This window comes from Chrysemys picta, chromosome 13 (assembly GCF_011386835.1).
Source record: "Chrysemys picta bellii isolate R12L10 chromosome 13, ASM1138683v2, whole genome shotgun sequence".
Classification (NCBI taxonomy): Eukaryota; Metazoa; Chordata; order Testudines; family Emydidae; genus Chrysemys; species Chrysemys picta.
In genome coordinates, this window is record NC_088803.1 from 5,258,492 (window position 1) to 5,282,723 (window position 24,232).

The 24,232-nt window shown below is 52.2% G+C and overlaps 3 gene segments (V, D, J or C); 2 read left to right on the plus strand and 1 right to left on the minus strand.

The window, feature by feature from the left end:
- LOC101948672 (immunoglobulin heavy constant epsilon-like) overlaps positions 1-24,232 on the plus strand; it is a 375,427-nt gene that overhangs the window by 269,617 nt on the left and 81,578 nt on the right.
- Positions 1-24,232, plus strand: part of LOC101947277 (immunoglobulin heavy constant gamma 2-like) — a 193,920-nt gene that overhangs the window by 165,965 nt on the left and 3,723 nt on the right.
- On the minus strand, positions 13,409-21,105 carry LOC122172644 (immunoglobulin heavy constant mu-like). The segment is given in 7 exon segments: positions 13,409-13,959; positions 14,414-14,743; positions 16,356-16,670; positions 17,965-18,285; positions 18,588-18,914; positions 20,319-20,627; positions 21,075-21,105. Coding segments are annotated over 7 exon segments (2,028 nt in total).

The window sequence follows — 24,232 nt, forward strand, 5'->3', positions numbered from 1 at the left end:
GCCCAGAGCCCCATGCTCACCTGCCTGGTGGTCAACATGCCTAACGACTCCAGCCTACAGCTGGTCTGGTCCCGGGAGAAGCCAGGGTCCATTGTCCCTGATCCCCTGACCCTCACTAACCACTCCAACGGCACCTTCACCGCCTCCAGCTCCATGCCCATCTTCACCCGCGACTGGGAAGCCGGAGAGACCTTCACCTGCAAAGTGGAGCACTCGGAGCTGCCCTCGCCCCTCATCAAATCCATCTCCAAGAAGCCAGGTAGGAGGAGAGCAGGGTCCCTAAGGGGAGACACTCCCCTATCCCAGCTCCCAGCAGGGAGGGATGCTCATTAAGGAGAAGCCCCAACAACCTGGGATCCTGGCCCTGGGTCCCTTTGCATCCCCATGTGAGATGGAGACCATCGTATCCCACATCCTGTGCTCCAGGACTACCAGCTCCCAGTCCCCAGCCCCTCCATCCTGGAGGAGAGAGGGGATGTTCCTACCCCCACGCACATCCACACCATCCTTCTCCCCGCGTGGCCCCAGCTGAGTAATGTGCATGGCTCCCCTGTGTCCTCCATCCCCACCCACCCAAGGCAGGCGCTCTGGCCCAGGCATCTACCTCCTGCGCCCCCACAACGAGGAGCTGAGCAGCTCCGAAGACTCGGTCAGCCTCACCTGCCTGGTGCGGGGCTTCTTCCCTGAGGACATCTCTGTGCAGTGGATGAAGAACCACAAACCCGACGAGAGCTTGGAAGACATCACCACCCCGCCCATCAAGGACGGAACCGGCGACTCGAACTTCTTCCTCTACAGCAAGCTGAAAGTCAGCAAGGCCAGCTGGAACAGCGGGGACATCTACACCTGCATGGTCATCCACGAAGCCCTGCAGTTGAAGTTCACCCAACGCAGTGTCAGCAAAGTCTCTGGTAAATGAAGACGGCTCCTCCCAGCCCCGCAGCTAGCACTGTCCAGTACAGCTTCCTGTAAATAATCTCTGTGCCCCCAATGACAACAAGTGAATAAATTGAACTAGACTGAGCTCACCCCCGGTCTCCTTGTTGTGGTGTGACTGGGTGAAATCTGTGGGTCGCCCAAGGTGGACGAGGTCCCAGGTTGCAGGCTGGGAGAAACCAAGATGCTACAAGGCTGGGGATGCCAATTCCCAGATCCTGTATGGGTGGATACATATATACCATGGATGGATGGGGAGATACATGGGTTGATGCCATGGAAGGAAGGATGGGTAGATACATGAGTACATACACACCACAGAAACAGTGATGGAGAGGGGGTAGATTTACAGTTACACACATACATACTGCAGAGCCCATATCCAAGGCCAGCTCTGTTGGAAGACCAGGTGTTCAGAGAGATGGTTAGATGGATACACACATACTTCAGAGGGAAGGACTCATAGACCAACAGATATCACAGAGAGAAGGAGAGAGAGAGAGAGATTATTATTTGGATTAAAGTAGCACCTCCACCCCCAACTCAGATAGGGCCCTGTTGGGCTGGGTATGGCAGACACCGTGGGACACAGTCCCTGTGTCAAAGGGCTCACACCTAAATAGAGAAAGAGGGAGTAGAAACAGACAGCAAGAGGGAAAGGGACCTGCCCAAGGTCACATCTGTTACCGAGCTAGAAACAGAACCCAGGTGTTCTGAGAGTCCCACCCAGTCCCACTAGACTGCGCTGCACTGAGGGAAGGATGGTTGGATGGTTCGCAGGTGCGGTGCCAATGGATAAGTGGATGGAGGTGGATGGATAAATCTATGGTGAAGGTTGCAGGGGTACCCATTCCGAAGGATGAAGGGATGGATAAATGGATGGCCATAGATGGACTGCGATAGATGGATGGCTAGAGATGGGGATGGATGGGGACGGATGGATGTATGAATCAATGGATGGGCGGGTGCATATGGTAATGGATCAGTACCGATGGCGATGGATGGTGATAGGAAATGAGAATGGATGGGGATGGACGGATGGATGGACGAATGGATGAATGGCCTGGTACAGATGGTGAGTGAGTGATAGATGAGGATGAATGGATGGGTGAATATGGCAATGGATGGATGGACGACTGAGTGCATTAATGGGGACAGATGGTGATGGATGTCTGGGGATGGATAATATATAAAGGGATGATAGATAAGTGGATGGGGTTGCATGCATGGATGGAAGATATGGGTGAGGATGAATGGATGGATGGTTAGCGATGACGATGGATGGATGGATGGATGGATGGATGGATGGATGGATGGATGGATGGATGGATGGATGGGGAGGTAGGAGAATGGATGGGTATAGATCTATATGGATGGACGGAAGATATGGAGAATGGTTAGAGATAAGGCTGGATGGAGCGTGGGATGGCTGGGTGGATCGGTGGATCGGTGGATCGGTGGATGGCCAAGCCATCCCTGGCATCTCATTGAGACACTATCCTCTCTAGGCTATAACCCATGCATACCCACGGGGGTATCATGATCAGCATTTACCCTACACCCCCTTCCACCCCAGAGAGGAGCAGATGTCCCATGGGGATTTTCCAGCCAGAGTCAGTGGGGGAAGGTAATTAAAATACCCTGACCCGCACACACATTCCTCTGCTGGCTAGGAGGCTAAGGGGTCTCCCTTCACCCCTAACCCTCAGTGGCAGCTGTGGAGGGGGAGATAGGACAACATACAGCAAACACCCCACAGCAGAGATCAGCTTCTGGGCTCAGTCCCCACAAAGTAGCAGCAGTAGTAGGGCTGTTATCTGGAGCAAACACTAAACAGGGACTCACCTAAAGTCTCACTAGCTCTGGTGACATAGGGGGCCCAGGCAGTGGGGTGGGACAGACAATGCAGATACCCCTATGCCCCCACACATGAGCCCTGGCTCCTACCCAGCCCCTCACTCACACACCTTTCCCCCTCCTCCCCCCGATGTGTGTATCAGCCACAAGGCTGGATGGGCGAATGCAGGAATCAAACCCACCGGTGCCAACCACCGAGCTTGCATCTGGCATTAGAGGGTGGGTAGCCTGCAGCGGCAGTGTTAGGGCTGTTATCCTGGGGCAGCGCAGGGGCACACAGAGTAAGAGAGTGCGGGGGGGTGGTTGAGAGAGAGCTCAGTCCAGGGCAGATGGACACACCTGTAACATGGCATGACCCAGGGACCCTCCCACTTGGGCTGTCGTGTTTGTACACACAGAGAGACACACAACACACAGAGAGACAAACATGCACCCACAAAGAGTCATGCACCTGTTCTCCAGACATCGCTAGGGCAGGGGGCTCAGTAGGGGGCACCATGCTCAGGGAGCAGCATCTTTCGTGTCAGAGAGACCTTAGATCCCATCCTTAAAATACTTGTGGCTCTGTTCATAAAAGTGACAGTGTTCAAACTCCCCACATCCCTCAGCCGAGGCAACTACCGGCTGCACCTGGGCAAGAGAGCCCGGTATAAACAGGCCCAGAGGTGGCTGCGTTCCATCTGAAGTGACTCCTGGGTGTTTCGTTACATTGGGAGCAGGGTCATAGAGGCACACATGTGAAATCCATCCATCCTGGTCTTTAGGGAGCTCCCCCACCATGGCAGCATCCCAGCACCTCGCACACCTCAGAGGGATCCTGAGCCACCTTTCACAGGCAGAGAAACTAAGGCACAGAGAAATTCAACAGGCGGCCAAGCTTCAGTGCCAGGGTGTAGGGCCATGGCCACATGGGACAAGTGAGATGAGAGCTGGGAGGCTCTACATCCTTCATTTCATCACAGCAGGCAGGGGTGGGTGGATGGATGGAGGGGTGCAACTAGAGATAATGGTTTGTGGTCATGGATGGATGGATGAATGTACCTAAAGATGGATGGCTGGAGAGGTGCATCTAGGGATGGTTGGATGGGTGGAGGTGTCTAAGGATGGACTGATGGATCGATGGGCAGTTTGTGGTCATGGATGGAGTGGAGTGGAGAGGCATAGATGGATGGATGGAAGTGTCTAGGGATGGGTTGATGGATGAATAGATGGTTTGTGGTCATGGATGGATGGAGGGGTGAGTGGGGATGGATGGATGCATGTATTTAGAGATGGATGGATGGTTTATGGGGATTGATGGTTTGTGGTCATGGATTGACAGAGGTATCTAAAGATGGATGGGTGCAGGCATGGATATATGGATAGAGGTGTCTAGGGATGGATGGATGGATGGTTTGTGGTCTTCAATGAATAGAGTGGTGAATGGGGATGGGCAGATAGATGCATGCATCTAGAGATGGATGAATGGAAGGGGGGTGTCTAGGGATGGAATGATGGATGGTTTGGGGTCAGGGATGGATGAATCCAGAGATAGATGACTGGAGGGATGGAAGGATGGGTAGAGAAGGGGATAGGCGGGTTGGTGTTGGACGCGCAGTCTGAGCTCTCTCTGTCACAGTGGCTGAGTCAGAGTTGACGTCTCTTTCTCTCCCCCCAACAGAGGTGATCCTGTCAGGTGAGTTTTGCAGCGAAGACGGAGACGAGGAGCTGGACGGCCTCTGGTCCACCATCTCGGTGTTCATCACCCTCTTCCTCTTGAGCGTGTGCTACAGCGCCACCATGACCCTGTTCAAGGTGAGAGAGAGAGAAGGAACGTAGGATCGAAAGAATGAATGAGTTTAGCCCAGTAGATGGTGTAACAATGCTGCCTCTTGTAACGATGCTGCCTTTGGTGGGACACTTCTCAGAGTATCAATTCTGGACAAATTGCTTAGAGAACGGCAGTTACAGCCCAAGGCAGGGATTAATCCACTTCTAAGCACACCAAACCAGCGAAACAGAGAGGACTTTGGTTTTAAGCAATTCCCTTAGACACTCCAGTTTCTTGATTGGGCACTTACTGAGAATAGTCCTTTCTCAAGAAACTGACCAAATACTTCACTGAGGCTACTTAGAATCAAAACACATTGAGATACAAGTACAGAGCCAATATTCATAACTTCAACTACAAAAATGATACACCCTTACAGACAGCACAATCATAACCAGCAAATCATCACCTTGTCATAGACACCTCACTCCACAACCTTTGTACAATATTTGCTGCAACTATAGAACAGTGGTTGCGACAATGATCTGTACGGTCACAGTTTCTGTCAGTAACGTCACAGAGGGCAGCATGGAAGGGAAAGAAAGAAGAGAAGAAGAAAGGAGAAGGAAGAATGGGTGAATAAGACAGAGACTGAATGAATGAGACACAGGCATAAAAACAGGAATGAATGACACAGACAGAGCAGCTCCCCCCCAGCGCTGACCCCTCTCACCTTTGCTCTCTCTGTCCCCTGCAGGTGAAGTGGCTTTTCTCTGCCATGGTACAGCTGAGGGAGGCGAGTGGCCCCGAGTACAAGAACGTGATCCAGGGCGTGGTGTAGGGGCCACTGCCCCTGTCCGCCCAGAGACAAGGGGCCGGGACGCCCGGTTCCATTGGCGACACCACCCTGAGTCCCACAGCTGCCCCCGCTAGCACTGTGCCCCTGGGAGACCCCCACTGGGGGAGACAGGACCTCACCCCATGTGGCCTAATCACCCTCAGCCACTGGGGACGCTGCCCTGCTGGGAGCTTGGCTGAGACCAGACAACTCATATCATGCAGGGAACCAGTGCCCCTAGGGAGGAAACAACCCCTCTCCCACTTCCCACCCTCCTGAGCCTAACAGTCCCTGCTCTGGGCTCGATCAGAGCTAGCGCCCCCTAGAGGGGAAAGGCCCCATGTCCCTTCCCCACCCCCTGCGCCAGCCGTCCCCCTGCCCTGGGGCAGGACCATAGCCAGAGTTGTGTCTGTCATGCTGTATGTTGCATATTTAGCTCTTCATTGGGATTTTTGTGGGTGGTGTGCGTGTGTGACTTTTGTTGTGTGCACTGAGTGACAATAAATAAATAATAAATATACAAATCAGGCTCCATCTCATTCATAACCTCCATCCCTGACATTCAGGGACCCCTGACGCCCTCCAGAGGGGCACGTCGTGTCTGTACGGGGAGCCTCCGGGCATGGAGAATAAAATGACGGGCACCCGCTGAACTGGCCCCTTTGGGAGATAGGGGCCTAGCTACAAACCCAGAGAGCTGGGGCTTCGTCCCTCAGCCTATACAGGCTGGGACAGAGGGGCAGGAAGGGGAGATCTCTGGGGCAGGGAAAGCCACTGATCAGATAGGGGGGCATGCAAGAGAGAAAGAAAGAAAGAAGTGTATGTATGAGGATGGACAGATGCATAGATAGATACCGGGGCACTGAGACATACAGTGAGTAGCGTTCTCCTTGGTTAAATCCCCCAAAACCACCCTAAAATGCAGCTACCAATTTTGAACTCATTTTATTTTGGATCAAATACAAAATTCCTGTGTAAGTTGCAAGTTAAAGAAAGGAGCCAATGAGACTCTTCTCCTTTGCCAGAGTCCAGGTTGACCAGACCTCAGGACACTACAGACCTACACACACACACACACACATACACACACACACAAGGAAATCCAGTCCCTGCCATGGGACAGGGGTGGAGGATTGAGGGGCACGGGGCTGAGTTCAAGCTCCAGCGTGGGCTGCCCCACAGGGACATATCAGGAAGGACTCTGCCCTCCCTGCTCTGGGCTCTGCTGAGCTCAGACCCTTCAGCGGCCGTTGTCGCGCCCTCTGAGCTGCCGTGGAACATGGTCCCTCCAGGTGTCCGGAGAGAGGGCAGGAGCCCGGGAGGGCTGAAGATGGAGGGAGGGAATGAAGAGGACGAAGCAGTGCTGGCCACCTCCTAGGAGCCTGGAGCCAGGCACTCACCACACCTGTGGGACACAGAGAGCAGAGGGGTTCAGCCGGTGCCGTTGGACCTGGCGCTGGGTTCACGCCCAGCATCCTACGCTGGGAGAGCAAGGCCAGAAGGGACCGGTGGGACCATCCAGCCTGTCCTGCTGCATAGCACGGGCCACGGACTTCGCCCAGCCACGCCTGCGTCCTGCCAGGGTGTCTGGGTTGAGCTGGAGCTCAACTTCCAGAAGAGACACCAGCCTTGTCAAACCGCCTCAGGGAACGGCCACCGCCCAGCGGGTGCCGCACACCAAGTCCCTGGAGCCACAGCTGTCTAAGCCGATTCGGCTTCTGGTTCCAGGCTATTGCACCATGTCCCCGCCACAGAACCGGCTTCACAGGCTCCTATGGGCCTTGTGCATCTGGGCCCCACGACTGATCCTTAATGACCATGGCGGAGTGGTTAGTGATTGACGCTCATTGATCCTTGCTCCGTGAACATTTGTTCCGGCTTCTGAATTAGGGATCATTCATTTTTGGTCATTGATCGTTAATTGCTGATTCTTGATAAGTGATTATTATCAGTTGATAATTACTAGCACTTTATTGATGGTTGGTAACCCTGATGGGAACTCGTTAATTAGTGATGACGGGTGGTTGATTATTAACAAGTAATCATTCCTGATTATCTCTGATTGATCGTTGGGCACGGTGAGGAATCAGGGCTGGCAGCAGAGCCAGTCCCAGGCGACCTGACGCGCGCCCCCGGCCTGTAGCTGCCTGATCGGCTCCGCCCTGATTGCTGGGCAGAGTCAGCAGACCGGCTCATAACCCAGCAGAACTTCAGCCGTTGCCCAAAGTATTTCCCCAGGGCTGTGATAGCGGCTGTGTCGGATTGTTCCAGCCCTGCTCCTGCCTTGTTCCCGTCTCGCTCCAGCCCGGCTCCTGTCTGGCTCCAGCCCTGCTCCTGCCTTGTTCCCGTCTCGGTCCAGCCCGGCTCCTGTCTGGCTCCAGCCCGGCTCCTGTCCTGGACCCAGGCTGTCCTCTCTCCAGGTAACCTGTTCCTAAATCTGGGCTCTAATTCCTGACTTTGGTTTTAGCCTCTGACAACCATAGAATCATAGACATATGTGACAGGGAGAGACCTCGAGAGGTCACCTAGTCCCGTCTCCTGCCGTGAGGCTGGACTAAGTAATAACTAGTCCATCCCTGACAGGTATTTGTCTGACCTGTTCCTAAAAACCTCCAACAATGGAGGCTCCACAACCTCCCTGGGCAATTTGTTCCAGTGTTTACCCAGCCTGACAGTTAGGAAGTTTTTTCCAGTGTCCAACAAAACCGGCCTTGCTGCAATTTAAGCCAATTGCTTCTTGTCCTATCCTCAGAGGATAACGAGTACAATATTTCATCCTCCTTTTTGTAACAACCTTTTATGTATTTCAAAAATGTTATCATGTCATTCCCCTGTCCCGGCTACCCCAGTCTTCTCTTCTCCAGACTAAACAAACCCAGTTCTTTCAATCTTCCCTCACAGCTCGTGTTTTCAAGCCCTTAAATGATTTTTCTTGCTCTCCTATGGCCTTTCTCCAACATTTCCACATCTTTCCTGAAATGTGGTGCCCACAACTGGACACAAGACTCCAGCTGAGGCCATATCAGCGCGGAGCAGAGCGGAAGAATTACTTCTCGTGTTTTCCTTACAACACTCCTGCTAATACATCCCAGAATTTGGTTTTTTTTTTCCGACAGTATTACATTGTTGATTCATATTTACCGCTATGACCCCCAGATCCCTTTCGGCAGTACTCCTTCCTAGGCAGTCATTTCCCATTCTGTATGTGTGCTACTGGTTGTTCGTTCCTAAGTGGAATACTTTGCATTTCTCCTTATTGAATTTCATCACTGAGTGTGGGTGACTGAGTAGTTCCCGAGGATGGTTGGTGGCTCATGGGGGGATAGATTACTGAGCGCTGGTTATTGCTAGAAGCAGTGAAGCGTGACCATGAAGGTAGCTGTGGCTATTACCTTAGCCAGCGTGACGCCGGCGCTGTACAACAGGCTGAGCAGGAAGAGAGCAATGAAGACAACAGGTGTCCAGAGACCGTCAGATTCCTCCTCTCCTCCTTCAACATAGACGCCGTGGTCCTCCACCAGGCAGTGAGGAGCTGGGAATGAGATAAACGGGCCGGTTAGAGAGGCCTCTTCGTTAAGCCAAGGAGCTGAGTGGGCCCAGCAGGGAGCTCCGATCTGTGCTCGTGGCAGGAATTCCTGTCCAGGGCCAGAGACAGAGGGTTCCCTGCCATTACAGCCCTTGCCTGCGGAAGGCAGAGATCTAGAGACACACACCAGAGACCTGTTGCCCACAGCTGACAGCTGGAGTCGGAGTCCCAGGGAATTACCTGCGCCGAGGAGCCCGGAGACCCCGACGTGATATGGACTGCAGCTTCAGGAAGCCCAGTCGGAAGTGACCCAGGGAGGTGGAGGGAGTGGTATCTCCCACCCGTGTAAGGTCAGCATGTTGCAGTGACGGGAGGAAGCAATAACAGAATATGTGGAAATGGCAGAGGTGCTTAATGACGTCTCTGTTTCAGTTTTCATCAACAAGGTGGGCGGCGATTAGGTGTCTAACATAGTGAATGCCAGTGAAAATGAGGTAGGATCAGAGGCTAAAATAGGGAAAGAACAAGTTAAAATTTACTTAGATAAGTTAGTTGGCTTCAAGTCACCAGGGGCTGATGGAATGCATCCTAGAATACTCAGGGAGCTGACTGAGCAGATATCTGAGCCATTAGCGATTATCTTTGAAATGTCATGGAAGATGGGAGACATTCCAGAAAACTGGAAAAGGGCAAATATAGCGCCCTTCTATAAAAACAGAAATAAAGACAACCCGGGGAATTACACACCAATCAGCTTAACTTCTCTACGTGGAAAGATAATAGAGCAAATAATTAAGCAATCAATTTGCAAACATGTAGAAGAAAATAAGGTGATAAGTAACAGCATGGATTTATCAAGAACAAATCGTGTCAAACCAATCTGATCGCTCTCTTTGAAAGTGTAACAAGCCTTGCGGATAGGGGGGAAGTGGTAGACATAGTATATATTGATTTTAGTAAGGCTTTTGATACTGTTTCGCATGATCTTTTCATAAACAAACTAGGGAAATGCAATCTAGATAGCGCTACTATAAGGTGGGTGCATAACTGGTTGGAAAACCATTCCCAGAGAGTAGTTATCAGTGGTTCACAGTCATGCTGGAAGGGCATAATGAGTGGTGTCCCACAGGGATCAGTTCTGGGTCTGTTTCTGTTCAATATCTGTATCAATTATTTAGATGATGGCATAAAGAGTACACTTATAAAGTTTGCGGACAATACCAAGATGGAAGGGGTTCAAGTGCTTTGGAGGATAGGAATAAAATTCAAAATGATCTAGAGAAACTGGAGAAATGATCTGAAGTAAATAGGATGAAATTCAATAAGGAAAAATGCTAAATACTCCACTTAGGAAGGAACAATCAGTTGCACACATACAAAATAGAAAATGACTGCCTAGGAAGGAGTAATGCAGAAAGGGATCTGGGGGTCATAGGAGATGACAAGTTAATTATGAGTCAGCAGTGTAACAGTGTTGCAAAAAAAGTTAACATCATTCTGGGATGTATTAACAGGACTGTTGTAAACAAGACACGAGAAGTAATTCTTCCGATCTACTCCGCATTGATTAGGCGTCAACTGGAGTATTGTGTCCAGTTCCGGGTGCCATATTTCAGGAAAGATGTGGATAAATTGGAGAAAGTCAGAGAAGAGCAACAAAAATTATTAAAGGTCTAGAAAACATGACCTATGAGGAAAGATTAAAACCTGTGTTTGCTTAGTCTGGAAAAGAGAAGACTGAAAGGGGACATGATAACAAGTACATAAAAAGTTGTTACAAGGAGGAGGGAGAAAAATTGTTCTCCTTAACCTATGAGGATAGGACAAGAAGCAATGGGCTTCAATTGCAGCAAGGGAGGTGTAGGTTGGACACTAGAAAAACCTTCCTGTCAAGGTGGTTAAGCACTGGAGTAAATTGCCTGAGGAGGTTGTGGAATCTCCACCATTGTAGGTTTTTAAGAGCACGTTAGACATCCCTGTCAGGGATGGTCTAGATAATATTTAGTCCTGGCATGAATGCAGGGGACTGGACTAGATGAGCTCTCAAGATCCCTTCCAGTCCTTTGAGTCTATGATTCTATGACTCCCGCTGACCCAGTGGTGGACCACTCCACCACTGATAGGGCCCTGGGTCAGGACCCGGTGGAGTCGGGTGGGCCCATGTCCCCCTACCCTGGGCATCACCTCTCTGGTGACGGCCCCTGGGTTTGGCCATTACACTACACTCCCCTGCATTTGAGGGCCTCTCTATTCACTCTGGTGCTAGGCCACGTTCCCCTACACTCAAGGGCCACTATATTGACTCTACAAAAACAACAAGGAGTCTGGTGGCACCTTAAAGACTAACAGATTTATTTGGGCATAAGCTTTCATGAGTTAAAACCTCACTTCTTCGGATGGTATATTGACTCTAGCCCCTACGAAACAAAATCCTGCACTCGAGGGCTGATATATTGACCCTGGGCACTAGGCCACACCGCTCTGTGCTCGTGGGTGGCTGTATTGTCTCGGCTCATTAGGCCACACAGCCCAGAACCCAAGGGCTGCCGCTTAGATGCTGGCAATTGGGCCGCATTGTGGTGAGGCCCAGGACAGTCTGGTAGACTGTATCTGCAGTGTCAGCACAACCCTGATCCACCCAAAGTGCTTTATTCTACATTTGTATCTGTCTAGGTTTAACTTCCAGCCATCGGCTCCTCTTCAGCCTTTCTATACTAAGTTACAGACCTTTACTGCCTGGTACTTTCTCCCCAGGGAGGTACTTATATATATCAATGAAGCCATCTCCTGAATGTCTCTTTCAGCCAATTCCTCTGCTCCTATCTCTCACGGGAAGGCATTTTCTCCAGCCCTCTAATCATTTTTCGAGCTCTCTTTTGCATCCTCTCCAATTTTCCAACCTTCTTTTTAAATGTTGGACAGGAGAATGGCCACACTGCATGGGATAAATGGTCCATCTACCCCAGTATCCTGTCTTCCAACAGTGGCTGATGCCAGATGTATCAGAGGGAATAACCAGATCAGGGCAATTACTGAGTCATCCATCTGCTGTCGTACAGTACCAGCCTATGACAGGCAGAGCCTTAGGGACAACAAGAGCTTAGGGCTGTGTCCCTGACCATCTTGGCTAATAAGCTTTGATAGACTTCTCCTCCATGAACTTCTCTAATTCTTTTTTGAACACAGTTATATATCTGGCCATCACAACATCCCCTGACAACTAGTTCTACAGATTGGTTCTGTTATGTGAAGTACTTCCTTGTGTTGTTTTTTTAAAACCACCTGCCATTTAATTTCATTGGGTGACCTCTGGTTCTTGTGTTATGTGAAAGGAAAAATAACACTTCCTTATTTACTTTCTCCACACCAATCGTGCAGTATTCAAGCTGTGGGCATACCATGGATTTATATAGTGGTATTATGAGATTTACTGTCTTATTATCTGTCCCTTTCCTAATAGTTCCTACCATTGTAACCTGTTCTGACTGTCACTGCATGTTGACTCCAGAACTAAATGCTGTGTTCCAGTATCGGTCTCCCTAACCCCGAACACAGAGGTGAAATAGCTTCCCCTGCACACCACCCCATGCTCATACATCCAGGGACAGAGCTGGTGGGAATAGAGGCTCCTAACTCAGTCTCACCCTCCTGCCTAGCTCCCTGCAGACATAACACCAGATTCCTGGGGGCTCTGCCTCTGCACCTTATGTGGTCAGGTGAGGACGCATCTCCAAGGAGTTCTGACGCCAGAGTGGCAAGGGCTACATTGCTAGACAGGTGCAATGGTTAAGAAACAAGTCTTGGAGATGGGGGATCGGGGCTCTATTCCCACCTCTCCCACTGACCTGCAGTGTGACCAGAGACAAGCCACTTAGGCTGGGGTCTTTAAAGGACTCTTAGGAAATTAGGTGCCCGTAAAATAAACTCACAAGTTCCGTGGGAGTTCGGTGTCTCACTCCTTTTTAGTGTCCCAACTTTAATCCCTTTGTGCCAAAATATCCCCTCCCAGCCTCTCTCTGCTTAAACTATCAGCTCCTTGGTTCCAGGACGTTTGCTCTATGTGTGTTCGTGCAGCGCCCATCCAATGGGGCCCTAACCTCAGTCAGGACATCTAGGAGCTGCACTATCATGAATAATAATGGGTGGATGACAACTCACTGCAGAGGGATGGGCAGGTAGGAACATGACACTGCATGAGGATGGATGGATGCAGAGAGGACACTGCATAATTTTGCATGTATGAATGGATGGATATGGTAGAATCAAAGACACAGGTTCTACAGAGGGTAGGATGGATGGATGGATGGATGGATGGATGGATGGATGGATGGATCCTGTGGAAGGATGAATTGATGTAGACAATCCATAAGGAAAGGAGGATGGCTAGAGAGAAGAAAGAAGGGTGGATGGATCCATCTAGATATTGTGGGAGGAGGCATCGGTGGGTAGATAAGTCACAGAGACAATCTCTGCCAGAAGACACACGCTTCATTATAAACTCTAGCATATTGCATTTTATTGGGGCATATTCCACACACCGCCACGCTCTGTACACCAGAGATACCACAGCTTTACACACAGGCGAAGAGGAATCCCAGACCCCACGAGGTTTCGTGGCATCTCAGATATGACAAGAGGAGCCCATGGGGCTCTGCTCTCAGTAGCAAGTGACGTCGGTGTCAGACAAGATCACAGAGACATTGACGGCGGTGGGTTTACCGGAGGATTTGTCCACGCTCCGGTGGATGAAGGTCATGGGCAGACCCTCGTGCCCCACCACGCAGGCGTACGTGTCCCCCCGCTCCCATTCAGATGCCAAGACATTCAGTTTGCTGTAGATGAAGTAGAGCTCCTCCTTCCCAGCCTCCCGGACGGGGCCGATGTTGGTGTAGGCTTCCTGGGGCACGGGCCGGTCCTGCTGGGTCCATGTCACCAGAATCTCTCTGGGCTGGAAGCCGGAGGCCAGGCAGGTGATGGTGGCTGATTCCCGGAGAGACAGCTCCTCAGCGTGAGGAGGGGAGATGTAGACAGAAGGGGCCCGGAGGGAGACCACTGCCATGAGAAACAGCGAGGGGTTAATGCTAAGGATTGGGACCCAGGAGTCCTGGCTACCACCCCCACACTCATCACCCTACTATCTCCCACTAGACACACACCCCTGCACCCCTCCCAGACCATAGATAGAATCCAGGAGTTCGGGCCACACTAACCCACTATATCGAAATACCTTCCATGAAAAGGGCTAGAACCCAGGAGTCAGAGTGTCCAGTCTCCCTATTCTAACCCACTACATCCCACTCCCCTCCCAGAGCCAGAAAAAGAACCCAGAGGTCCTGACTATCCGTCCCCTTCTGTCTCATAAATTTGCACATTTCGACGCACGCACAAATATGTAATTCCCTGTCGCAAAGACCTGAAGCCGGATCAGAGCTGGTGCCCCCTACAGACAGAAGGTCCCGTGTCCCATTCCCCACACTCTGAGCCAGGGGAAAGGCTGAGTTCTTACTGTGACTCTTGTGGATGGTCTTGACAATGGCCGACGGGATGTCTTGGTGCGTCACGGTGCAGGTGAACTCCTCCCCCGCCTGCCACTCCTCCACGCACACCCGCAGGATGCTGGTTACACTGTAGGTGCCATCTTCCTGCAGCACCGGCTCCCTGGTGACCACGGCCAACAGGCCCCCGCTACCCCGGCTCCAGGAGACCTCCAGGCTGCCGGGGGTCTCCATGCCATTCACCAAACAACTGATGGTGGCATTCTGCACTATGTAGAGGTCCTCCAGGGAAGGGGGAAGGAGAGAGACCTCCAGAGGGTGTCGATTACAGTTGCTGACACCTGGTTGGAGGCAGGAGGCAGCATTGAGGGCTGGGCTGAGCAAATATTTCAACAGGCACCAGGTGGTAACTGAGTGCCTCTCTCTCAGGGGTGCAAAGCCCAGGGGCTGTTTGGGAAAGGGGCTGAGGGTCATTGGAGTTGGAAATAGGTCACTGGGTTCCCTGGTGGAAGGGGCGGGACTCTCATCTTATGGAGCAGCGGGAACAATGGCTGAGATTTTCCAGCCAATCGAGAGATTGGGACTCCTGGGTCCCATTATGGTTATTTGGGTCTCTGGGTCCCAGGAGCAAATCTGAAGGTCTCCGGTTTTGTTGGGAGAAAGCCCCATTGTGGAAAACATGGCCGGGGACAGAACTGCCATGCTTGCACAACTCAAGGTCCTTCCAGACAGAAATTCATTTCCCAGAGATGGCAGCTGGGACAGAGAGGACAAATGACCTGCCCGTACTCATGCCTGGCACCCAGACCCTCCTGATCTAACCACTAGACCCCACACAGCAGCCACAGCTCAGAACGCAACTTGTCTTTCCCAGCCGCGACCCCCTTCACCAGCAGAAGGGCCATTTATATTTCACACCCATGGTCTGCCAAGATCTCTCAGGGCATGAGTCCCCCAACTCCCACTGCAAGCTGATGGGAGAGGGCATAGCTTCAATCCCTTTAGAAATCTCAGCAGTGGAGACCAGACTGATTGGAGCCCTGGCACCCGGGGACAATGTCCTCCATTGAAGGTTGTGTGAAGGATATGCATGGTGTCGCTCATGTTTGTAAAGTGGATGCTGCTGGAGCTGGGATTCCAGATTCATATGGACGGCCAAGCCCCATTGTGCGGCAATGGAGCTGAGGGGTTTCTCTCCTTTGTTTGCATGAATTGATTGACTTCTGAATCTGATACAGAATCTGCCCCACCCCAGCTCATCTTTTCCTTGAGAACAGATTTTAATTGGGTGCCTGTCATGGCTGCAGATCCATGAAGACATTCCTAATGTGCCGACAACAAATTTGAGGAATAAGAAGGGGCCATAAGGACAAAATTGTGAATCTGCCACTGTGGGAATCTATGTCCAAATGTGAGACAAACAACTGCCCAGGGGATCCATGGTTAAGAAGGAAAGAAACCACCTCCCTGCCATGAAAGACATCCGTGAACTTTCCCCAAGAGCAAGAGTGTCCATCCCAATGTCTTGGCCAAATCACAGCCCAATGAGATTACATTCTGCACCCTCCCTTAAATTCCCTTTTGCAATTAGGACAGTTTTCCTGCACTTCCTTTAGTGATGATGGGGTCTGTGAAGCTGTGGAATCATCTCATCCAGGGGTGGGTTGGGATCCCAACTCCTTGGGGCATTTCAGACTGGATAATGCCTTCGGAATACAGGGAACTCTCTCGCACAGGAGTGGGCGTTACCCACCCAGCTCAGGTTGCAATAAATCTTGCAGTTCTTGGTTTCACCAAAGACGGCATCATAATGGAGGTAGAAATCCTTCATTGCCTCCCCCTCCCACCAGGGCTCACATGGAATCATGCAGTTGTTCATGCCATTGGCTGGATGGGATAAGAAGACGTGGTGGACATCCCCAAATTAATACCTCACTCTAAGAATTCACTTACCAGGGGTCACCTTTTCCACAACACTCTTGGGCTCTTCCATGGCCGGGTGATGCACCATGCAGGTGTAATTTCCGTCTCCTTGACTTTGCTCAACTTTCAGGATGCTGTAGGCAGAGAAAGTGCCACTTCCTGACACAGGGCCATTGTTGTAACTGGACTTGAGTTCTGGGGAATTGTTCTTCAACCATGAGATGCTGATCTCTTCAGGGTAAAAGCCACTAGCTTCGCAGATGAGAATCAAGGAGACTCTGTTCCCGGAGATGTCTTCGTGGTAGGCTCGGGAGACAGTGACTGAGGGCTCCTTCTTCCTGATGCCTAAATGAAAAGGAAGAGGGGGAGGAGAAGAACAAGACTTGGTTTGCACGGCTAAATAAAGGACTTGGATCCAGCAGATATCACTGTGTGAAGGGGCCAAGGAGGGCAGTTGTTCAGGGTATGTGTGTAGCTAGACCAGGCAAAATAAAAACCCAACCATTGAGCATCATCTCCCTTGAAACTCAGAGATCCTGGATCTTCACCCAAACACTCAACTGAACTCCCAAGCCTTCCCTGCAGAATGCACAGTGACCTTCCACATCCTCAACCTTAAACGGCAACAACTTAACATCATCATCTTCATTTTCGTCTTCATCACCATCATCATATTCATCTTCTTCACCTCCCTTGTCTTCATAATCACTTCCTTCCTCTTTATCTTCATCTTCCTCAGATCAAACTCTTCATTATCATCCTCTTCCTCTTTATCTTCATCATCTCCTTCAGCCTTCTAACGTTCTTTCTCTTTTTCTCCTTCAGCATCTTCATTTTCTTCTTCATTGTCATCAACATCGTCTCCTTTGAGGTCATCATCATGATTATTATCCTCAGCTTGGTTTGACAGTAACGAAGATGGCTATGCTGCTTTGAGCTAGTCCTGTGTCCTAAACCTGAATCCTCACCCCAAACCTTGAACCACACTATCTCCTCTTCAAGTTTCCACCATGCATCATCATGACATTGGGTCACCAACACTTTTTCTCACTCAGATGGAGCCTCTTCCTTCCTTCAAATGCTCACAGCAAAATACAACACAATTGAAGTTTTCAAAGGCTGCCTTAAGGACTTGGACACCTTGGGTATTTCAATGGGATTTGGGCACCTAACTCCACTGGACACTCTTAGAGAGTCTCACCAGAAATAGCGCTGAAAGGCCAGATGGCAGGTGACAAGCGCCCGCCTGATTTCCGGAGGTAAGAAGTACATACACACATCAGATCAGGTCACAGATAGGACACTAAATCCCTAACAGGCCTCATCCCCGTTTCCCAGGGAGCCGAGGGAGTGAAATTCTTGGAGGAGCTGGAATTTAATGGTAAGGCAGGGAATAGTGGGGAAACTGTGCACGTGGAAATTAATGAGAGATTGAGAATGAGAGATTCATAGGGGAAATACTAATTACACCTGCAATACACCCTTGTGCTGAGGGCCTAGGCTCTACTAAAGTCCTACTTGGGGGGTTTAACTGGGACTTAAAGGCTGCCTAGGACTTGTGCGGGGTGATTTCACCCTCTAATCCCAATTAACAGTGACTGGAGTTTGCCTTTCCCTTTGAGATGCCAGGGCTACTCACCTGTGTTGCTCATGGTTATGTCCTGGGTTAGTTCTCCAGAACAGGGTGTGGTCACTTTACAGGTAAATTTGGTGCCTTGTCCCCATTGTGCCAGCGACACAGGGTGAGAACTGACCAGGCTGGTGGTCCCGTTGCTGTTCATCTTGAGGGGTTCTGTCTTCGCCGCAGAGCTGACTTTTCCATCCACTTTCCATGCGATTCTGCTGGCCGCTAAGTCATAGCCCAGAACTAGACAGGTAACGTGACCAGAATTTTTGATGACGTCTTCATAGGAGGGTTTGGTTAAGTAGATGGTTGGGTCAAGTGAGCTTCTGAGGCAGGCTGAGAAATGCAAAGAGATGTCATTGACCAGTTCAAATAATGTGGAAAGGCAGAAAAAGACTATTGAAATCTAATCTAATCTAATCTATCCATCCACCTCCATCAGAACACTCATAGTCTCCATCCCATCCATCCAGCCATTGTATCTCTTTCTCTTCCCATCCACCTACAGTACCAGTTTCTCTACGGTACTCCTATGTCTCCCATCACACTGGTGTCAAGGTGCAGTCCCACCTACCCTTAGGCAGGGCTGGTTTCTGAGTAATTCTCCACCCCCCGTCCCTGCCATGCACGCCCCTCACCCAAGCACTTGCTGGTGTTGTGCATGGAGAGCTCTGTTCCCACTGCTGGGTGGGTCACTTGACAGGTGTAGACGTCCCCCTTCTCCCAGCTCTGCTTGGTGACGTCCATGCGGCTCTGCCCCATGTAGAAGCCGTCTGTGCCCATTGCAGAGGACAAGGCCGGGGTGGGGGGGCTGCTCTCCTTTCCATTCACCAGCCATTTCACGTCGGCTTTGCCGGGTTTGAAGCTCAGGAGGAGGCAAACCAGCTCCAGCTGGCTCTCTGTGGAGCTGTCCTCGCAGGTGGGGGCCAGCAGGTGAACCTCGGGGGGCCTTGTCGAACCACACGCTGAGAGCAGAGAGAGGGGAAAACACAGGCCAGTGTCACTGTCTGTAGATCCCCAGTCCCCTTCCAGAGAGAGCACTAACCCTACAGTCCTCCCAGCTCTAGCAAAACATCCACTTTGTTGTGATATGCTTACATTGAGTACTTTATTCAGCCTCTAGGGCTGAGATTTTTCACAGCCATGTAAGGGATTAAAAGAAATGGGAACAGGGCAAATATTAAATCCCTCCGTGCATTCTTTCTGCACGTGCTGCATGGAGTGTGTTCTCCCTGGTAAACAGCAGGGACAAAGCTGGAACTTGAGCTGTGTGTGTTTATTTGAACTTGTTTTCCTCAATTGAGGTCCCCTATTTAAGGGGGACTGTGGCGCTGTACAGCATGACATGGCGTCAGAAGAAAACCTGGGAGAGGACTGACTGTGTCTGACTACGGATAAAGGGTCAAATTCTGAGCTGATGTAAGTCAGCACAGTGTCACTGACTTCAGTGCAGATCAGATGATTTAGACCCACTGAAGTTCTGACCCCAGATTGCCTAGGTTTGCTGCTCTGGGGTTGTATCCATTTCAAAAGATGCCCAAGAACAGCCGGAGTGCAAGAAACATACACAGCTCCGTGACAGAGAGGGGTAAGCGAGTACTAGCTTGTAAGCGGGTGTAGCCCCTTTAAGGCCAGTGGTTGCTGGGAATTGTAGTTTCGTGGGCCGGCTTCCTGCAGTCTGTATAAGGGAAAGCTTCTGGCTCAGTGCTGAGGAAAGCGGACCAGGCAGGAGGCCTAGGAAACATGCAGGAAAGGTGACCTAGTGGGGAAGGGGGGGGGGCTGCCCATCCTGCCGGCTGAACGCCGGAGGGGCCCCTGGTGGCTGGGACCCTGTGCTCTGAGTTGCTCTGGTTTTGCTTTGAGGCTTTGGACTGAGGTGGCAAATGGGCTTTGTTCTACCTCCCCCGGTGGGAGGAGACTGGGTTTGGGGGAGGGGCAGGGGGAGGGGGAGGGAGTTAGGCGGTGAGCAGTAGTTTTCCCCTGCACATAAGGGCCAGCGTGAGGCTTAGGTGCATAAGGGGTTTGCATGCCAAGTTTCCATGGGAACTGGGTGCCTAAATCCTTTAGGCAGGGCTGAAAACTCTCCCCCTTAGTGGAACATTGGTCTCTGCCCAGGCGTGCCTGTCACCCGAAGGTTTTCCTCATTCAGGGGTCCATGGAGGGGACGCTGGGGGCAGGAGTTCTGCAGTGACAAAGCACCAGGGCTCAGCGTGTTTCAACACTGGGCCAAACTTTCCCCAGTCTTTCAGAGTGAGATTTTTCCAGAGGCACCTACGGGATGTGGATTAAGATTAACTGGCTCCCAGACCCGCTAGGCCCTTTGAAAATCTCAGCCTGGCTGTCCCGTCCTCCCCCACCGCATGTCTTACATTCCCGAGGGAACGTCTTCGACACTGTCTTTGCTGTGCCTGGATGCGTCACATCGCACTGGTAGGTGTCGCCCTGCCGGGACCTGTCAGGGAGGATCAGCAGGCTGCTCCGGGTGTGGAGCCCGTCACTCAGCGTCACATCTGGGAAATCCTTGACCCCCTGGGTCACTTTGCCAGAATTCCACTTGATGGCCACTGGTGATGGTAAATAGCCAGTTACGAGGCAGGCCAGGCTTGTGTCCGGGGGAGCACTGCCAGTCTGGGTGCAGCAGGGAACCAGGGGGAAGACGGACGGGGGGGTGGATTTTGCTGGAAAGATAAAGAGAATATAAGAGAAACCATCAAAAGGGGGAAATCAGAAAACCATGTCACTGATCAACCCACATCCGTCCATCCACCTCCTTCTATGGCCCGGTGGCTGTCTGGCCCAGTGGTCAATTCACTGGAAAGGAGTCAGGACTCAGGTTCTATTCCCAGCTGCTGTGGGACCTTGGGCCGGTCGCAGACCTTCTCTCTGCCTTTAACTTTCCATTGTGCAGGGGTGTGCTAGCACTCGGCGAAAAACACGAGAAATGGGATTCGGACCTCGGCTCTTCCAGTGTAAACCTGGAGCAACTCCGGTGGAATAGCTCTGGGTTTGTGCGAGTGATGCTGACAGGAGACTCTGGTCCTTTACAAGGCACAAACATTCCCCAAGCACCTCACAACCTGAGTCCAGCCCTCCTCAGCTCTCCAGTGTGAAGTGAGCAACATTACCCTCATTGAACACATGGGGAAACTGAGGCATGGAGCGATGACGTGGCTTCCCCAAGGTGACAGAGGGAGTCTGTGGTAGATCTGAGAACTGAAGCCAGCTCCCTAAGGCCCTTCCTCTATTTGACCGTTAGTTGAAGCTAGGGAAGAGCCCTCCATGAGTCATGGATGGATGAGACAACTCAACACGCACTTTCTCCTCCGGTCCCTGCCCTTCTGTGCACACAGATCTTCCAAACCATACACCTCGGCATCTGGGCTCTGCAATCTGCCTCTCCGGGACACTGACAGGTCTAGGGGAGATTCACTGAGGGTGAAATATTCACTCCCAGGTGGTTTTCCCAGCTTTGCAGTATTTTGGGGGTTGCAGTCCTTATTTCTGGACTGTGGTGAACTCTCCATGACTCGGAGTCTTTAAAGCCAGCTTCGACCTCTCTTTCTAACTGCGCTGCTCGACCAGAAGGTGGGGGCTTGGGCCAGGAATTGCCGGGGGACATGCCGATCACAGTGATCCCTTCTTGTGCCCTGAAACTCCACCAATCGATGAGTTCTAAACACGTCAAATTGCAGTGGACATTCCACCACCAGTCATGGTGCGAGGAACCACCCAACTACTTCTCACCACCTTCACAGGAGCAAGGATTAGAAGAAACCCTTTGTAATAATAAAGACAAACTGCCAGGAGACGTTAAAAGAAAGAAAAGATGCTAGAAGGGAGACAGGATACTTGTGTGAAACTATGTACAGGACATCTGTCTATCCCCATACACACCCACTATCAATCTATCCAGTAAGGAGTCAGGACTCCTGGGTTCTATTCCCAGTTCCAGAACAGCCATAAAGTCTCCTTCTTCACCCTCCCACATGGCAGGAGACCTCCCACCCCCTCCACCCCCAGGAGACCTCAATCTTTTCTGAACTCTGCAGCCTTCGTAACTGAATCTCTGGGGGAAACCTACCAACAAACAAACAAACAAAACGGGCTGAAAGGGGAAGTTTACACAAGTGAAAGTCACATCAGGGTTGTTTTTTCACCCCCGTTTTAGCCCCTTCTGCTCACCCACCTGTCCACTTTTCACACCTTCTCACCAGCTGTAACAGTGAAAGCTCCCCAGAGGGCCTCATCTCTTGTTCTCAAGCTATAATTATCTTGACTTCCATCGGGGGGGAGGAGAGGGGATGTCTCACAGGCAAAGATACCTCAGAAGAGTTACGCGACAGACACAGAGCAGAGCTGGACTCCCGGACAGAACCCCCCAGTCTACAGTGCCGGACCACGACCAACATGGCCAGTGATTTGGTGAGTCTATCACAGGAAAGTGGCTGCTATTGGCTTGTCACATGAGTGCAGAGGGTGTTTTAACCCTATCAGAGATAAATGGGGTGGAGAGTGTGCTAGAGAGGGGAGCAAGACGCCTGGGTTCTGTGGAAGCAAAAATAGTGAGAACTCAGTTTTTCTCCGACAGTTCCCTCCCCAGCTCTGGGAGGGGAGTGGGGTCTAGTCATTAGAGCGGGGGGCTGGGAGCCAGGACTCCTGGGTTCTTTCCCCAGCTCTGGGAGGGGAGTAGGGTCTAGTCGTTAGAGCAGGGGGCTGGGAGCCAGGACTCCTGTGTTCTTTCCCCAGCTCTGGGAGGGGAGTGGGGTCTAGTCGTTAGAGCGGGGGGCTGGGAGCCAGGACTCCTGGGTTCTTTCCCCAGCTCTGGGAGGGGAGTGGGGTCTAGTTGTTAGAGCAGTGGGGTTGGGAGCCAGGACTCCTGGCTTCTCTCCCCAGCTCTGGGAGGGGAGTAGGTTAGAGCTGGGGCCTGGGAGCCAGGACTCCTGGGTTCTCTCCCCAGCTCTGGGAGGGGAGTGGGGTCTAGTCGTTAGAGCGGGGGGCTGGGAGGCAGGACTCCTGGGTTCTCTCCCCAGCTCTGGGAGGGGAGTAGGTTAGAGCTGGGGGCTGGGAGCCAGGAGTGTTGTGCTCTGTTCTGACCTATGAAGGGCAGTGGGGTTCGTCCCCCTGTGTGGACCCGATACCAGGGCCGGGTGCAGCACATGGCTCCCCTGCACAGCCTGGATATGCTTCGGAGGCCAGGACGGGTAACACAGGCCAAGCTGTGCCCCCCAGTAGAGACGGGGGAACAGAGGTGATTATCTCACACTCCACCTATCAGCTGGGATAACAGCTTTGAAAGAACTGTAGGGAGCGAGCCCAGGGCTCGGCTAGCAGGGGCTGCAGGTGGGGAGTGAGGGGCACTGGCAGAGCTGGGTGGGGGCTCCCAGGGTTGGGCTAGAAGGGGCTGCGGGTCGGGAGTGGGAGGCACTGGCAGGGCTGGGTGAGAGGAGTGCAGGCCTGGTCTAGCAGGAGGTTGGGAGTCAGGAGTGAGGGGCACTAGCAGAGCTGGGTGGGGGGAGCGCAGGGCTGGGCTAGCAGGGGCTGCAGGTCAGGAGTGAGGGGCACCAGCAGAGCTGCGGGGGGCAGGGCTGGGCTAGCAGGGGGCTGCAGGTCGGTAATGAGGGGGCACCAGCAGAGCTGGAGGGCGGTAGGGCTGGGTAGCAGGAGTCGGTGGGTCAGGAGTGAGGGGCACCGGCAGAGCTGGGGGACAGGGCTGGGTAGCAGGGGCTGTGGATAGGGAGTGAGGGGCACCAGCAGAGCTGGGGGGGGAGAGCGCAGGGCTGGGATAGCAGAGGGCTGCAGGTCGGGAGTGAGGGGCACCGGCAGGCCTGGGTGGGGGGCAGGGCTGGGTAGCAGGGGCTGTGGGTCAGGAGTGAGGGGCACAGGCAAGGCTGGGGAGGCAGTGCTCGGTTAGCAGGAGTCTGTGGGTCGCGAGTGAGGGGCACTGGCAGAGCTGGGTGGGGGAGCGCAGGGCTGGGCTAGCAGGAGCCTGGGGGTCAGGACTCAGGGCCATTAGCAGACGTGGGGCGCTCAGGGTTGCGGGGCTGCAACAAGATGTTCGGGGGAACAGCTGAATTGTTTCTAAGGGGATTTAATTGTCTCCAACCAAAAGCTGTCTAACCTGAGGCACAGATTTCCCCTTTGGCATGTCCCTTGTCGGAGGTAAACCCCTGAACTCAGCGAGTGCAGGAACGCGTCTCTCTGAGCCGGCCCTGCCTCCCTCCACCAGCTCTGCGCTCATGGTCCGTGCTGAGAGCCCAGCCTGGGGCTTCCCAGCACAGCGAGA